This window comes from Lipotes vexillifer, unplaced genomic scaffold, assembly GCF_000442215.2.
Source record: "Lipotes vexillifer unplaced genomic scaffold, Lipotes_vexillifer_v1.1 scaffold532, whole genome shotgun sequence".
Taxonomy (NCBI): Eukaryota; Metazoa; Chordata; class Mammalia; order Artiodactyla; family Lipotidae; genus Lipotes; species Lipotes vexillifer.
In genome coordinates, this window is record NW_006798027.1 from 784,069 (window position 1) to 802,314 (window position 18,246).

Sequence of the window (18,246 nt, forward strand, 5' to 3'; positions counted from 1 at the left end):
TTATGTCAGTGGTAAACCTCCTGGGCTAAGAAAAATAATAGGAAATGCCACCCCAATGGCAACTTCTCACAAGGCTTGTCTTCTGCTCATCCTGCTGTTGAAGACTATGAAGTCAACTCAAATATTCTTCACCTCGCTTGCCCCAAATGGTAACTAACCAGAGTTAGAAGCTTTTCTTTGGACTACCTTATTCCTGAATTACGACAAACGCTTATCTGAGCAAACGTGGTCCACTACCTTGTTACTGGAGGTGACTTGGAGAGGAGGCTAGGCTTTTGTGCAGATTGGGATTCTGGCTGTGTCTGTTTCGACTTCGAACAGACGAGAACATGGTGTTGCAGCCCGGGACTTTGCACTTGTGGAGCTGGCGGAGGTGCACAGTTTTGTAGTGAGCCCTGAAGGTCCCTTTATTACTGTACGTCTTTTGGCAGAGGTGACATGTTATGGGCAGCCCAGACGGCAGGCTGGCAAGGCTCTGGTCGGCCTTTTCCATCAGGACACAGATGGGATAGTCATCCTCCCCAGGGACCAGGCTCGCCCCTTCACAGTTGCCATCGCTGTCCTCCATGAGCACGGTGCCTTCCTCGCTTGCCCCGTCTGAGTCCCAGGAGGAATGGCTGCTACTCTCCGATTTCATGCTCGAGGTAGTACTCAAATCCAGGATGGTGCCCTCGCTTGGCGGACCGGAGGTGTAGCTCTCCAGGCCAGCGCTGTGGACTTGGGCTACTGGGTAAACCAGGCTGCCCATCCGACTCGTTCCCTTGAAGATGACAGATGTCGGGGAGGCTTGCTGTGTGAAAGCCACATCCTGACAGGCCTCCTTAGCCATATCTTTCAACAAGTAAGCTGCACGGAAATGGTCTTCACCGCTCTCCAACACTTCTTGAGTCAACACTTTTTGGTGGAGGTTTAGGTTTGAACTGTGTCTACAAGAGTGAAAAGACGATTAGCAATGGTTTGGGCTGTTGTTTCTGTTGTGTTAAAGACAGCCTTCATTCTGAGTAGAGACACTAGGCAGATATACCAGGAAAGCTTGTGGCATGAGAGAAGTGATACAGTGTGTGTGTGGTGGACACTGCCCACTGCCGTTCACCACCTGTCACAAGTTAGCATTTGACCAGAAAGGTCAATGGAATATGTAGTTCTCTTCAGTTTCCACAATCTGATTGACACATAAGTTCTTGGACCTCATCTTTAGAGAATGGCTAGACTACTTCAGTTAGGCCAGTTCAACTGGGACACTGGAACCAGGAGATCCCAGAAGAAAACTGGTCACAAACAGTAAGGAACTAAGCAGAGGACTTTATTTCAATGAAACAAGGAAATATTATCTTCTAGAGCTGTATTGTCCAGGATGACAGCTACTCATAAGTGTATGAGCACCTGAAAGGTGGCTATGTCATATACTGAAGTGATAATATTTTGGATAGGCTGAGTGAAATAAAATATGTTACTAACACTTACTTCACTTGTTTCTTTTTACTTTTTTTAATGTGGCTACCAGAAAATTTTAAATTTCCTATGTGGCTTGCATGGTGGTCTAGAGTATTTGCATACACACCCCCATGCAAGTTCTACAGGTGTGAAAATGTGACTGGCTAGAAATTGTATGCGTGTGCATGAGTGTGTGTGGGGGGTGTGCACATGTGTGTGTGCTAAATTTAGTTCGTATTTGCAACATTTCACTATATACCAGACAGAAATCTTGCAAATGCAGCACTGTGCGCACACTGCCAATCATCTACCCAATGATTACTCCTAAAGGGCAATAATGAGTATCCATTATGACACATGCCTTTTACTCATAAGATATCATTTGGATGTAACTTGTCAATCAATGTCGGCCTTGCTCGGAGATCCCCTAACTATTGGCAAGCAAAAACACCCCTTACCAGAGGGTACAATCTTAAGGGTGATTGGAGAATTATTCCAAACAGGGAAAATACCTCCCCCAACACAGATCAGAATGCATGCCAGGGTCAAACTGGGAAAAACACCCTCACCTAAATGACAAGGAATCAAATTTTCTCTTCTAAATCTCCAAGGACATATGGGAGGGGTGTTACTCATAAAACGTATCCAATTTATTTCTGAACTTCTTTTTAATCCTCTTATACATTCTTTTCTTGGGACATAATCAGAATTATACTCCCAGATCACCCACTTTGCAAGCAGCTCTTCTCAACTGCAACTCTGCCCTGTGATTATGTCAGCACCCTGGGTTGAAGGGGCAGGTATGTCTCGGCAGAAAACCAGACATTAGATTGACATACAGGTTCCAGTATACACAAGTGGTCAAAAAAAAAGTCTGACAAACACATTTACTGGAACACCTTACACAGAAAGGTCCCTGATGCAACAAAGCAAACCTCTGGGCCCTTTGCTCAACTCCTGAGGATCCCATGAACACCAAGAGCTAACATGTGGGAAGCCCTCTCTCCTCCTTAACCATCCTCAGAGGGTTAGATGCACTTCCCAAGGTGCCATGTCCCCTGAGACCAGTGAGTACCACAGCTTCAAATACCCTGTGGACCACGTGCCAGGCTTTCTGTTTCCAGGACTAATGCTGTGCCTACTGCCCAGGTCTGCATTTCTTCCCTTCACTTCCCCCCTCCAACTCTTCCCTCCTGTTTTTAACTATTTAGATAAGCTGAGACCAGTGTTTTTCAAATTGCGGTCTGGGTACCCCTAGTGGTCCCTGAGATCCTTTCAGGATGTCCCTCAAGTCAGACTCCTTTCATGATGATACTAAGACATTATTTTCCCTTTTCAGGCTCATTCTCTCAGTAGTGTAGAGTGGAGTTTTCCAGAGGCTACGTGACATGTGATATTGCAACAGATTGAATGCAGAAGCTGGTATGAGAACCCAGTCATCTTCTACCGGACCAGACATTAAAGATATTTGCAAAATGTAAAACAAAGCCACTTCTCACTAAGTTTTTGATCCAGAAAATGTAGTTATTTTTCATAAAAATGTAATGGTAACGTATAATAGGTTTATTAAGTGATGTGATACATATTTTTTCCATTTTAATTTCTAATACAGTAAATATTGATAGATATAAACCCAAATAGACAAAAGTTCTTGAGGGTCTTGAGGTTTTAAGAATTTGTAAAGGGGCTGTGAGACCAAAACTTCTGCGAGCTGCTGGATTAGACAGAACTCCTCTGGGAAACCATCCCTAACTTCTCAGAGAGTTTGGTTAGGCGCCCTCCCACGTGCCCGTAACAGAATACTCCCGCTTCTAGCAGCCACCACCTTCAGCTGTAATCACCTGCTTACTGCTCTGTCTTCCCCACTGGCCTTCATGGGCAGGGACTGTGTCTAGAGCACCTAACACAGAAGGTTATTAACTATTTGTTGGCTAAATAAGTATCCACAGTGCTGTCCTTGTCCCTTTGTGATGGGTCCTAGGAACTGCTGTTGGCAGTAGCAGTGGCTGGAAGAGAGGACGTCAGTTATCCTTACAGCCATGCAATTCTCATCTCTGACTCAGAAAAATGGTGGTGGGCCGGGGACTGCTCACAAAGTCCTGTTTAAAATGGTATCATTTTAATCACAGATTCTAGGGAAAATGCAGTCCAAGTTCTAGACTACTAGAATTAGTGGTTTACATTTAGAACGAAAGATGTTTTCCTGTGGTGGGGCAGGAGGCTTGCATCACAAATAGGTCCCAAAATAAGAAAATGTTAAATATATGAAAAATAAATATAAATAGTATCTTAAATTCAATGTCTTCTAATTTAGTAGACAGTGTAGGTCAGAACAGTATCATAAATATCAAGGATAACCTGACCGATATGACTATCTCTTCTTTATAATGACAGCTTATTCATGATCGAACACCCTTCTTGGAGGGTGGAGGAGGGGCACTGGCTCACTAATTTGGGTATCTTGGTGGTTTGGTGCAACATCCAGCAACAGAAACAGGAATTTTAACTAATATCACCCCTGCCCTATCCTCTCTGCTCAAGACAATGTGTGTGTTCTTACGAGCCCTGTCCAGGAATGTGTGTGGGAGTCTATACATTTTCACCCTCTTAATAAATTAGGTGCTACAACTTGGACTGAGGCAATGGTGGTGTTGAGCTGCTCGAAGTCAAGCTTGTTTGAGTGAATGTAACATTTTGATATTCTGTGAACCATTTAGCATCCACAATGCTGCATTTCATCAGTGAGCTGGTTCTCTCCTTAAAGCCTCCTGGGGTCATCTTTTGGTAAAGCTTCCTCCTCCCTTTATAGGCTGGGGAGGAAGGCGACCTGAAGAGTGGTTATGCGACTCAAGTTCATTAAGAAAAGCACAAGTAAGACAGTAAAGCCAGTGCTGTGTCCCCAGAGTGATGAGAGATACTCTATACCCGGGCACTCTGTACAAACAGTCTGACTCTGTGTGGTGGGGTCATGAAAAGCCGGCACTGAAAGACTTCTCATCTTTGAACCATACATCACAGACACTGAAATAACCTGTTAATTGCCTTTACTCTTTGATATCTTAGTATTTCAAAAATCTTCAATCAGGCAGTTATTCTTCCTTTCAAAAATAGTGGTTAAATAGAAATCGGAGAAAACGTTTCATTCTGTGGACTTCATAGTGTGAAATGAAAATCAGACAAGTTTTGGGGAGCTACAATCGTAACTTTAAAAGCTCCCCCGCTTCCTCCCCCTCTAATGTGTGAACCAGTTCATGATGCCTTATCCCAAACCCTTGGGGCCAGATGTTTTGAATCCAGAATTTCTCAGGCTTTAAAAAGGCAGAATGATGCATATACTGTCATATCATGGCAATGCCCCCATAATAAATCCATTAACATTTCTGTATGGAATATATAGCAAAAAAATCCACACAAAGGGAGATTTAAAAAGATTAAAATAGCCTCACATCATTTCAGGTCAGGTTTTGTGGCTAAATGAGTTTAAATTCTGGAATTGAAAATCCAGGAATCTGGATCTATAGAACACTGTTTCTCAATCTGTGGTCCCTGGAATAGCATCAGTGTCCCCTGGGAACTTAGCAATGCAAACTCTCACATCTCGTCCCAGACCAAGTGAAGCAGAAATTCTAGGGGGAGGGCTCAGAAGTCTGTTCTAACAACCCTCCAGGTGACTCAGATGCATGCTAAAGTTTAAGAACCACTGCCTTGGAAGAAATGATTGCCACCAGACGACTTACCTGTCTCTGCTCCTGCGGGAGGGGAATGTGGCCTTACAGCCCTCCATCGTGCACGTGTGCGTTTCTTTGGCATGCATGTTCTTGTGATGCATCTTCATACCGCAAGCGTTTTTAAAAGTCTTCTTGCAGATGTCACACTGGAAGCGATTTTCCTCCTTCGGCCTCGCTAATGTGTGCTGACCTGAGTGCTCCAGCTCTTTGGAATCTTCAAAACAAGGAAAAGCCATCCCCCCGCTGGACAAAGCACTGAGAAGGCCCCCAGCCAGCAGGCGCTGCTGCAGTTTGACGTATTCAGGAAAAGGGACACAGGGCTCCACCCCGGGGGTGAGGTGAGGTTCACGGCCACCATCCTCCCTGTCCCGTGGCACCGCGGTCAGCACTGACTTCTGCTCAGTCTCCCTCTCCGAGTTGTATGTGGCCTGCTCGGGGGTTTGGCGGAGGGCTTCGCTGGACTCGATCGCCGGTTTGAGATGGCAGGGCCTCTCTCCTTCAGGACCAGGCTTCCCTAAGCTTCCCAATGGGGCTCTGTCTGACCGGGGGCTGCAGGCCTCCAGCTCGTCTTCACTGACCACCTGCAGGGGCATGTCTTCATCTGAGCTGAGAGTGTGCCTCTTCTCATCTGCTATCTCCACAGCCTCCTTCTCTATTTTGATGGGCATACTGGACTTCCGTGATTTCTTCTTGGGCAGGGCATCGAATGGCATTTCGTTGGAAACCAGTTGTTCCGGGATTGAAGAGGACAGCAGAGGGAGGGAAGGTAGCATCCCAGGTGTGTTTGCTAGCTCAGCCGGGGTGGCCGGACTGCGGTAGAAAGGAAGGACTGGCTGGACCGTCTTCAGGTTGGGAAAAAGCACTCCGTTTTGGCCGATGCTTGGGAAGGCTGGCTGGCTCCGGGAATCCTCCCCTGAACCAGTGTAGCCAGGGAAAGGTCGACAGTCTGGAGAAGTCACCCTGAAACCGGGGCGCTTATAGCTCTCAGAGGCAGCCAGGTTCAGGCTGTTCCTCAGGTCTTTGTCCCTATTGTTTCTGTTCATTGGCATGTGCAGCCGGGGGTTGGGGTTGGCGCTGTGGCGGTTCCGGCTCCTCAGGGAGCTGAACACCATGTTACAGCCTTCGATGGTGCACTTATGCTTGATCTTCAGGTGGACGGCATTGTAGTGGATCTTGAGGGTGCCTTTGTCGTAGAAGGTCTTCTCACACGCTGTACAGAACACCCGGCCCTTCTTTGTGCCGAGGCTGTTCCTCTCGGACTTCACTTTGCCCTCTGGGGACAACTGTGTCCTTTCGAGCTTTGTGATGATGTTGTATGAGCTGGAGTCACTTAAATGGGCACTGTCTTCCTTTTTAGTAACAGGACCTGGACAGTTTAGACACTGCTCTTTTTCAACCTGAAATGGGGTGGAACTGGAAGTTAAGAAGCTGCTGTTGGGGAAGGGTCCGTGGATTTCCTGTTTGGGGTCCTGACTTTGGTCCTGACCCTGCTCCAGCACATATGGCTCGGGCACTGACCCTATCAGTGCGGGAGGCACAGGGTTGAAGAACTGGAAGGGCAGCATGAAGGTCATGTTGTTTATGAGGTTCTCAAAGGGGTGTATACTGCCGGGGTTTCCTTTGTCTACAGGAGCGGGGAGGCTGCCACTCCGGTGGCTGCAGCTCTCGATGAAAGCCCTGATATCTACGTTCGCCGTGGAGGGCGGGATGATGATGGACTGCTCTTCCTTCTCTTGAATTGCCATGAGCTCAACGATAGACTTGGTCTCTCCAAAACGAAGGAACTGCTGCAAGGTGGCCACCTCTTCCTCACTGGTCATGATGCTCCAGTGATCCAACACCTTTCCTGATGCATCCTAAACCCAAACCAGAATTAAAAAGGGCAATTAATTTACTATTCCTTACCCTTTTCTCTAAGAAAGGAACCATGTATGTGGTCAGAGCCTCCACCAGCACCACAGGGCACTTTTGTACATATTAGAAAAAGACACCCCTGTGAGCACAAGGCTTGATGAGTTCAGCCCTCGCTCACCCCACTGTCCTAGGACAGAAACTCTGTGCAGAAAATAAACTGCACAAAGGTAAGCAGTGGTCCAGAAGAGAGAAATAAAATTATATCACTCAAGCCTAAAGGAAGTTTGGTGATTATTTTCCATCTTATTTCAAACCAATTGGTTGTCTTGCATCAGGCATAATTTTCCTCCACTAAAATTAAAATATGTATCATTTGAACAATAGTAACTTCTTTATCTAAAGAGTATAGATGAGGCAATCAGGCCTAGATATAGTTCAAGTATTTATTCGCTGCAAGTTTAATAATCTTTCCCAAGCAACTAACACTGAAAAACAAATGAACCTGTATTGATCTATTGCCTATGTTCACAAAGCAGAGCTGTAATTACACTGGAGTGTTGGAGAGCTTTCAAACTCTAGCAAGGCCTAACTTTTCCCAAAACTACAATAAATATTTTATCACAGAACATGTATTTGATGGCCTACTGAGATTTTTCACAGTGCATGTAAGAGTTCTGAAGATGATGAGGAATGTAACATCATAAATTTTTCATGCACTAGAGGTTCAAGGTAATTGATTCCATATTTTTAATCCTAACACTAGAAAGCAAGATTATTAGGATCATTAAATATTGATCTATGTCATAATGTAAGATCATAATGCTGCTCTACATAAAAGGTGGTTTCTAGCCTGCTGGGGGTCCTGCACTCGAGGTGAGCAAACATGTTTCCAGAGGAAGACTGGAGGCATTGTCAGAGTTCGAAAGAAGTGGGTTCAAATTCTCAGTCTGCTGCATACAAGCTGAGTGACTTCAGCAAGATTTAGAAGCACTCAGTCTCTGGTTTTCCAACTGGAAAATGGGGATAATCTACCTACCTTGTGAGATTACTGGAAGAGGGTCTAAGTCAATAAATGGTTGTTATTAGTGTTTGTTTCAGGGTTATGGCCCAGCTGAGTTAGACTGAAGTGTATGTTAGTCTTGGAAATAACATTCATCTGCCCATTTCGTTGAAATTTTTATCAAAGTTAGCTGACATTTTCTAGTGTAGTGACAAGAAAAGAAAATGCTGTAGCTGTTTCATATGTCAGAGAAGTGGTAAAATTCACACCAGGGAATATGTTCTTTGCTGTTGAAACACCTTGATAGCCTCTCTGGATAGGAAGCATAAGGCCGACCCCCCACAGTATGGTACAGAAAAAGAGGTACAACTACTCTGCAAAGGAAAGAGATGAGAGAAGGGACGAAAGGCATGGAATGATGGAGAGACGTAGAGAAAATGCGAGGAGGCCAAAAGGAACTGGGGAGGCAGAGAGAGAATGAGCCAGAGCATGCACACAGAAATATCACAAGGTGATGGAGCCTGGGAAGGAAAATTAGCAGTAGGATGGATGGCAGAGGGCTTTAAAGAACAGGAAGGTGTGGCATGAAATTGTAACTGTTTGCTGTGCCGTTCTGCAATGTAAGTTCCCTTCCTCAACCCCAAACTCTCAGTAAAATCTGAAACATGATGTCTTGTGTCAGTAAACAGTTTGAGGATAATAAAAGAAACGGAGGCAGCACCAAGGATGGGGCAAATGGCTGACTGTGGAAGAGCTGGCTGAGTGAAACCTAAATCAGAGAATATGTAATGCTCCCGCATCCTCAAGTCTTACAGATACCTTGAGGAAAGGTACTGGATTTCACCCAGAACATGAGGTAGGGCTTAAGACATTAGAAATAACTATGAAAGGGAAGGATGACTACCAATGGCTGTAGCACTGTAGGCAACTGGGTTACATCAGTTCCATGGACACAAGCTTTGGAAGACATTCTAGGAGAACAGTGCCCATGGTCCCCATACCTGCAGCACGTATCCACGGATGTAATCCTGGAGGGTCCAGTCCAAGGCATGGAGGATCTGGAGGACCTCATCTTGCTTCAACACACTGAAGAGCCGGTCCAGTAGGATTTTCAGGCGAATAGGGATGGCCTGGGTCCCATACAGCATGAGGCTGCTAATATCAAACACCACGTTGGACTGAACAATCTCCACCTGGCTTGTTGGATACACGGGGGGAATCCTTAGCTTACTTAGAGCTGAAAAAGTGAATTGAAGAAATATCGTTTTTCAAGATTCTACTTTTAAGAGAAACACTGCACAGAAGTAGGTTAGCGCTAACTCTCAGTTATTTGTTCCAGTAGAAAAACCACAAATATGCAAACAATTAATAATCTTAATAGCTATCTGGCTCCAAGTTATTCTCAGGAACTTCTAAAATAAAATGGACTAGCCTGAGAGGCTTCTTTTCTCCCTTTCCTGTGGCATGCCTAAGGAGTAAAACAGCCGCAAGTAGGGACCGTGCACGGAAAACAGGTAAAAACGAAGGCGGTAGGTGCATAATCAAGAGGATGGAAAACCAGGAAGCATGGGGTCTGGGGAAGTACCTGGACTTGGAAATCCAACAGATCTGGGTTTGAGCCCTGGTCTGCCACTATCTAGTTTTTGGGTTGGGCAAGTTAAGCCACTGAACTCCATGCTGTCCAATGCAACAGTCATCAGTCACATATGGCTATTCAAATTTAGATTTAAATTAATTAACATAAAATAAAACTAAAAATTCAGTTCACCAGTTGTGCTAGTCACATTTCAAGTACTTGCAGCCACATGTGGCTAGTGTAGGGCTGTCAGGTATAGCAAACAAAAAAACAAATAAAAATTAATCTTGAATATACATTTCAGATAAAAAATGAATAAGTGGTATACACTTAAACCACAAATATTCATTGGGATATACTTAGGCTAAAAAATTATGTATAGTTTAACTGAAATTCAAATTCAGCTGAGCATTCTGTTTTTCCATCTAGCAACCCTGGGTTAGAGGCTACTATATTAGACAGCACAGAACATTTCTATTGTTGCAGAATGACAGCCCTGAAGCACCATTTTCTACATCTTTAGAAGGGGGTTGATAAACACTTATCATATAGAGTTGTTAAGATTCAAAGAGATAACATATATAAAGCTCTTAGGCTGTTATCTGGCACATAGCAGTAACTTACAAATGTTAGCTGTCGTTCTTAGATATTAAATCTGTTCCTGAATAACTGTAAGTTATTTAAAGGGTACACTAAAGGCCAAGAGAGGGGGCAAAATAAAGTTACCGTGGGCCACCCATCCATGTCTGCACTGCTCACACTGACGGTGGTTTATTTTCCCTGGTTTGAAGCTTTGGCAACTACAGTTCAGAGTACAGCCGATGGCCTGCAGAAGAGAACACAGGGATACCTGGCATGTTAGTGAGGCGTGGAACACACATCACATTTACATAACAAAACACACTCCTCCATTGAGCAACGTTCTTTGAGTGATGTGTGCCCACTCTGTGCCAGGCCCAGACCTGTATAGTGTATCCTGGAAAGAGGGGAAGCTGGCCCCAGACCTGGAGACGCTGAACATGCTACACAGATATTCTGCATGCGAGAATGGGCTAAAATCCCAGAACTCTTTATAAGAAAGGATTACAGGTGGGAAGGAAACATCTTGCTTGTTATTAAGGAACAGAAAGGGTAAAGAAGAGTCACATTGTCACTGAATCTCTAAGTTGACCAGAACAGCAACCCTGAAAGGTAATACACGGGCTACCCCTGACACAAGTAAATAGGAGAGCAATCAGAACTGAGAGTAACACACATGTGTAATTCGTTACCCCCCAAAATGAGGCAGAGGCTGAATATCAAGATAGATTTGAGGACATGCAATGGCTGACCACACTGATGATGATTCCCCGACTCTGCTCACTGGACTGTGTGACTGACAGACGCACACAGGCTGGTCAAGCACTGCATCGATACCCAGGTGCAGGTCGTAGTGTTGGGTGTGGTGTGGGGGTGTGGAGTGTGCAAACACACAACTGAAATTGAAACTAGAGATGTACGTGACAACAAAGTTCTAGTATTAAGAACAAAGCTTCACGTGTATTATTATTATTATTTTTGCGGTACGCGGGCCTCTCACTGTTGCGGCCTCTCCAGTTGCGGAGCACAGGCTCTGGATGCGCAGGCTCAGCGGCCATGGCTCACGGGCCCAGGCGCTCCACGGCATGTGGGATCCTCCCGGACTGGGGCACGAACCCGTGTCCCCCGCATCGGCAGGTGGACTCTCAACCACTGCACCACCAGGGAAGCCCACTTCAGATGCACTTTTAAGATAAATTTCTCAAAAGGGGATAGAGGCCTGAGGAACATAATCTATTATTAAAGAGAAAAAGCTCTCACAGGAGCTCTGTCAGTGAGATTCCTGGGAAGCGCTGCTGTGTGGAATCTGTATGATTCAAGAGAGCTTTGACACTGTGGAGTGTCTCTGTGTTTGGAGGGGATGAAAGAGCCCTACGACTATGGGTTTAAACCCTCCATGTGACAATTAAGGGACTATGTGACCTTGGGTGGGGACAGGGAAGGGGAGAATCTGGCCTAGGACACTTTAAGGAGTATATAACTAGTCTTCACTCAAAAATCAGTGGCTGGTGGGATTGTAAAATGGTGCAGCCACTTTGGAAAACAGCCTGGCTGACTCTCACAAACACAGTTCCTATACGACCAAGCAATTCCAGTCCTAGGTATAAGCCCAAGATAACTGAAGACATACGCCCCAAACTTGTACCCAAACTTTAAAATCAGCATTATTTATATTAGCCCCGAAGTGGAAACAACCTCAATATTGATCAGCTGATGAATGGATAAACAAAATGTGATATGTCCATACAATGGGATATCACTAGGCAATAAGAAAGAATGAAGTACTGATACCTGCTAAAACATGGGTGAACTCTGAAAATATTATGCTAATGAAAGAAGCCAAGTACAAAAAGTCACAGGTGGAATGATTCCATTTATGTGAAATGTCAAGAACAGGCCAATCCATAGAGGCACAAAGCAGACTAGTGGTTACCGGGGTCGTGGGGAGCAGGTAGGGATGAGGAGTGACTGCTAATGGGTGGTAGTGGGGGGAAAGGGTTATCTTTTTTGTTTGTTTTCATCTTTTAAAAAAAATTAATTAATTAATTTATTTATTTTTGGCCGCGTTGGGTCTTTGTTTCTGTGGGCAGGCTTTCTCTAGTTGCGGCCAGCGGGGACTACTCTTCGTTGCAGTGCAGGGGATATACTCCTAGGAGTAGAACTGCTGGATCATATAGTAACTCTATGTTTAACTTTTTGAGAAAATCCCAAACTGTTTTTCAAAGTTTATATTCCCACCAGCAGTCTGTGAGGGCTCTGATTTCTCCACATCCCCACCAACACTAGTTACTGTTGGCCTTTTCTACTGTAGTTATTCTACTGGGCATAAGTGGTATCTCATTGTGGTTTTGATTTGCATCTCCCTGACGGCTAATGGTGTTCAGCATCTTTTCATGTGCTTGACGGCCATCTGTATGTCTGTTCAGATATTTTGCCCATTTTTAAATTGGGTTGTCTCTTTAGCATTGAGTCGTAAGAGTTATTTATATACTCTAGGTACAAGTCCCTTACCAGATATACGATTTGCAAATATTTTCTCCAATCCTTGGCTTATCCTTTCACTTTCTTCACAGTACCCTTTGAAACACAGATAGTTTAAATTTTGACCAAACTTTTCTTTTTTTTTTTTTCTTTTTTTTTTGCGGTATGCGGGCCTCTCACTGTTGTGGCCTCTCCTGTTGCAGAGCACAGGCTCCGGACGCGCAGGCTCCGCGGCATGTGGGATCTTCCCGGACCGGGGCACGAACCCGTGTCCCCTGCATCGGCAGGCGGACTCTCAACCACTGTGCCATCAGGGAAGCCCCAGAGTTTCTTTCTGAGGTGATGAAAATGTTCTAAAATCAGGTAGTAGTGATGGTTGTACAACTCAATGAATACAGTGAAACCACTCAGCTGTATACTTTATAAGGGTGAATATTATGGTATGTGAATCATATTTTGATAAAAATATTATTTTAAAAAATCAGTCCACTATACTCCTATTAGAATGGACAAAATCCAGAACACTGACAGCATCAAATGATTGTGAGGATGTGGAGCAACAGAAATCTCATTCATTGCTGATGAGAACGCAAAATAGTAATAAAGCTACTTTGGAAGACAGTTTGGTGGTTTCTTATAAAACTAAGCACACTCTTACCATACAATCCAGTAACTGCACTCTTTGGTATTTACCCAAAGAAGCTGAAAACTTATGCCCACACAAAACCTGCACATGGATGTTTATAGCAGCTTTATTCATAATTTCTAAGACTTGGAAGTAAACAAGATGTCTTTTAGTTGGCAAATAGATAAACTGTGGTACACCCACACAACAGAATATTATTCAGCACAAAAAAGACATGAGCTATAAAGCCATGAAAAGACATGGAGGAAATGTAAATGCATATTATTAAGTGAAAGAAACCAATCTGAAAAGGCTACATACTGCATGATTCCAACTATAAAACATTCTGGAAAAGGGAAAACTATGGAGACAGTAAAAAGATTACTGGTTGCCAGGGGGTTGGCAGGGCTTGGGGAATGAACAGGAAGAACACAGAGGATTTTTAGGGCAGTGAAAATACTCTGTATGATACTATAATGATAGATACTTGTCACTGTACATTTTTCCAAACCCATAGGATGTACGACACCAAGAGTGAACTCTAAGGTTAAACCATGGATTTTGGGTGATTATGATGTGTCAAATGTTGGTTCATCAATTGTAACAAATGTACCCTCCGGTGAGGGATGTTGAAAATAGGGGAGGCTATGCCTACGTGGAGGTAGGGGATATATGGGAAATCCTTGTACTTTCCTTTCAATTTTTCTATGGATCTAAAAGTATTCTAAAAAAATAAAGTCTTTTAAAAAACCAGTGACCTCCCTTAAATACAGGTTAAACTTTACATGATTTGACCGTTATCTACAATTTCTTTTGGATTACAATGGGCCTGAACAGAACAACTAGACAGAGATTTTCAGGTGAAGGAATAGGGCTGTTTATAACTGAGGTGTGCAGCAGACAGCAACAGTGTTACCTAATCCCTTCAACAGGCTATCAAAAAACAGGAAATATGGGTAAAAGGGTTTTGCTCTTTGTCAAGTCATAGAATATAACATAAAGAACTCCAGATGATCAGAACAGTCTCTCACTCTAATAATGCATACATTCTCATCTGGGGTATACCATCCCCAAAGGGTGAAAACTGCTCCATTCTTTTTATGTATAAAGCACACATATACATACATAAACAGACATATAGTATATGGTGTGAAACTAAAATTTCATTGTGGTAAGCACAATTAGAAAAATATTTCTAAAGTCTCCTTAGATGCGTGTGGGGGGGTGAATAATGAAAAATAAGATCAAGAAATATTGCTCTAATGACAGAAATTATTTTACTTTTTGGTTATAGAGTTTCTACTTGTGTACACATATACAAATGTATTATTGATAAATATACAAACACACACATCTATATACCTGCACACATAATTATATAGTTATCTTGACTGGAAGTTAAAGGATAAAAATGATTAATGGTTTAGTTACTACTACACACTGTCAAAATTTAAAAGAGTGTCATTACCTCAATTTGCAGCATTCCTATGTTGTCCAGCTTCTAAACTTCCCTGCAACTCCCTGAATGTCAGCTCACAGGCAAACCAATCATCTATACTCTCAATAGCTACCAGCACACTTAGTACTAAACCTCTGAAATATTTCATCACCTACATTCTACAAATACGACTGTTTTAATGGAAATTTTTAAAAGAAGAAAAGTTCTTATTTTGGATTATGTCCCTCAAGATGCTATTCATTCTTTAAAAACAAGATATTGGAACTATATGAAGTGAATTCACATTTTATTTACTTGGAAAATAGGACCTGCCTGAATTAGAGAAAGATGTCCTTGAGCACATACTTCCTCCACTCCCTAAGGAGTCCGCTCAGAAGGCTGACTCATGGGAAGCCCCCAGGAAACTCTGAGTGACACTATCTCAGGCCCAGCACAGTGAAACTACAGAGGGAACAATTCCAAGCACATTCCATAGCCTAAGGTTGAAACTCATTTTTTTCTGCATCTCTTGACACCAACTCAGGGTTTCTCAACGTCAGCATTATAGACATTTTGAGCTAGATAATTATTTGTGGTGGGCGCTGTCTTGTGCATTGTAGGATGTCGAGCAGCATCCCTGGCTTCTACCCACCAGGTGCCACAGTAACACCTCCCTTCCTCAGCTGTGAGAACCAAAATGTTTCCAGACATTGTCAAATGCCCCTAGGGGCAAAACTGCCCCCAGTTGACACTCCCTGATCTAACCTGACTATTCACAGTTATAGCAGCTTCTAGTTTGGGGACTGAATTTTAAGCAGTTTTATCTGTAATTCCAATGTATGAATGCTGCTTTATAAGAAACATTCATGTGGTTCTATATGAACCTGTTTGAATAAGGCTTAATAAAGCTCATTAAACATCTATGGAAATAAATCTCAGAAGAATTATTTATGAACTAAAAATGCTAATTACAGTGTCTAAGAAAACTTCCAATATTAAAGCCCTTGGGTTTTTTCCACCCATCTCAGAATCCCACGATGTAGTAAAATTATAGCACCATTATCTACAGACAAATTAAAACTTCTAAGATGAAATCAAATCAAAAATTCTAATTACAGGACAAAAAGTACTCATGTAAATCAATAATGGAAAACTCTTAAAACTTACATCCTTTCTTTCAGAATCCTGATACTTGTTCCATTCTTCAGAAACATAAAACAGATGTTTACAACATTCCGAACTCATCAAGACATGATTATTGCTTTTTACACACTCATTTTAATCAGACTATTTCCGAGTTGTTATTAGTCACTTTGATGTGCTACAAATCAACATTCAAAATTCTGGTTTGCTTTTTTGTAACTATCATTTGCTCATTCATTCACCCAAAAATTACTGACACACCTAGTATAGGATGGATGATTTGGTTATTTTCAGTTTGGGGATGGAAAGTTATGACCTAGATTTTAGATAGATTTGAGGGTCCCACTTCCTCTCCCAGATACCCTCTACCTTCAGCTTGGGGAGATGCTGCCATGGGCCTTTTGTCAGTAGATGCTGACTTGAAATCCTAGCAGTGGCCAGTGCAGGCACACAGTGGGGTAGATGCACAGACATCCACAGCTAGACAGTGCAGGCCTTTGATGGGATTTGAATTATTGAGCTTGCGAGTAAAAACTGTCCACTTCAAAGCTGTTTTCATCTCTAGTACATGCAAACATTTTCATATCACTGAAGATAAATTCAGGGGGATACCCTTGGGTGACCAGATGGAAGTGGGGAGGAGAAAAATCATAGAGGACTTTTGGGATTTCCAGATTCATGGTATTGACCCTTTGAGGGGAGTCATTTGCAATCTGGCTCAGGAACAAAATTGAACTGCATACCAGCCAGACAACTTTCTAGGGTTAAGTTACTTAGTCCACCTTGTTCAACAGTAGCCACTAGCCACATGTGGCTACTTAATTAAAATAAAATAAAATAAAATAAAATAAAAAATTCAGTTCTTTGGTCACTCTAGTCATATTTCAAGTGCTTGGGAGCCACATGTGGCTAGTGGCTATTGTACAGGACAGCAGAGATGAGAACATTTCCATCATCACACAAAATTCTACTGGGTAGTTCTGAGTCCAAAGGCGAGACTAGCTATTCTTCCAGCATCTGCCCTTCCACATGGTGGCATTCGTATGTAATAGGTGATCACTTTCAATCCTCACTACATCACTGTGAGGAGGGAATTATTCTCAGGAAACAAACTTATGGAAGATTGTAATTTGCCCAAGGTTACATAGTTTATGATACTGATTGCTTATTTATTATGTGTGAGGCACTGCAGTAAGCAGTACCTATGTGTTATCTCATTTCTTACCACCACCCCGTTTTATAGATGAGGAAGCTAGGAACTTATAGGCTACTTGAGGGTGGTCTCAAATCTGGATATTGAGCATAGATTATATCTTGAATTATCAGTATCTGATACTAACTGCACTTATATTTATGGTTTCATTTAATCTCGACAGAAACTATAAGGATATTAAAGTTCCACATGGTAAAGAAACCCCATTCATTGAATAAATATTTACTGAGTGTTTATGAGCCAGGCATTCTAAACTCTGGGGGCTAAAGTGTTGAATGAGAATGATGAGGTCCCTGCCCTCAAGGAGCTTATATTCTACAAGAGAGAGACAGAATAAACAAGTAAACAAACAAACAATACCTTTTCAGAATAAGGTAAGTGCTATTGAAGAAATAAGCAGAAAGCTTCGCTAGCAATTTTACTGGGTGGCATGGAGAGGCAGGAGTAGTGGTAAGTGCCTTTTAGACAGGGTCATCATCAAAGGCTTTTGAGGAGGTGACACTTGAACTGAGTCCTAAACCATGGCAAGGAGCCGGTGAAGAACTGGAGATTGAAGGAGTGTTTCGGGCAGAGCAAGTGCAAAGGCTCTAAGGCATAAAAGAGGCTGAAAGTGCTCAGGGAACAGAAAGGGGGCCAGGGTAGCTGGAGTGGAGTTAGTAAGGTTAATGGTAGAAAATGAGGGTCAGAAAGGTGACAGAGACCACTGTGCATAGGATCTTGTGGGGCAGGCCAAGGAGTATGGTTTTGTCCTAAGTCTAACAGTGAGCCTTTGAAAAAAGTATGAAACTAATATGATTTGCCTGTTAAAATGACACCTCTGGAGGCAGAGCTGGGGAGCGTAAACTCCTTCCCCCTCATCACACTGAGCATCTTTCACTGAGAGGCAGTACAATCTACGATTGTCCTCAGTCTATGTCTTACTTTTTGTTAAGCCATATAACCTTCAGCTCCATGCCTTGGAGTCTTTGACTATAAAATGGGCAGGATATCTGTTCCTGCCTATCTCAGAGGCCTATTAGTCATGTTAATGAGGATATACAGATAGAGAGTTGAAAAGACCAATTAGCACAGTGAAACTGTTGTTGCTACCAGGCCTACAACAAGCAAGATCTTAGGTCCTCTGGGCTCTAGTGATCTGACTCTGCACAGACAGAGCTACCAAAAATACCTATGAT

At 43.0% G+C, this 18,246-nt stretch overlaps 1 protein-coding gene across 1 annotated transcript in view; it reads right to left on the reverse strand.

Moving 5' to 3' along the window:
• Positions 1–241: 241 nt before the first annotated feature.
• The window catches only part of BNC1 (basonuclin zinc finger protein 1), a 32,275-nt gene continuing 14,270 nt past the window's right edge, over positions 242–18,246 (reverse strand). The window contains 4 exon segments of the mRNA XM_007470067.1: positions 242–926; positions 5,172–7,018; positions 9,018–9,253; positions 10,319–10,418. Of these exon segments, the coding sequence (XP_007470129.1) occupies positions 242–926; positions 5,172–7,018; positions 9,018–9,253; positions 10,319–10,418 (2,868 nt within the window).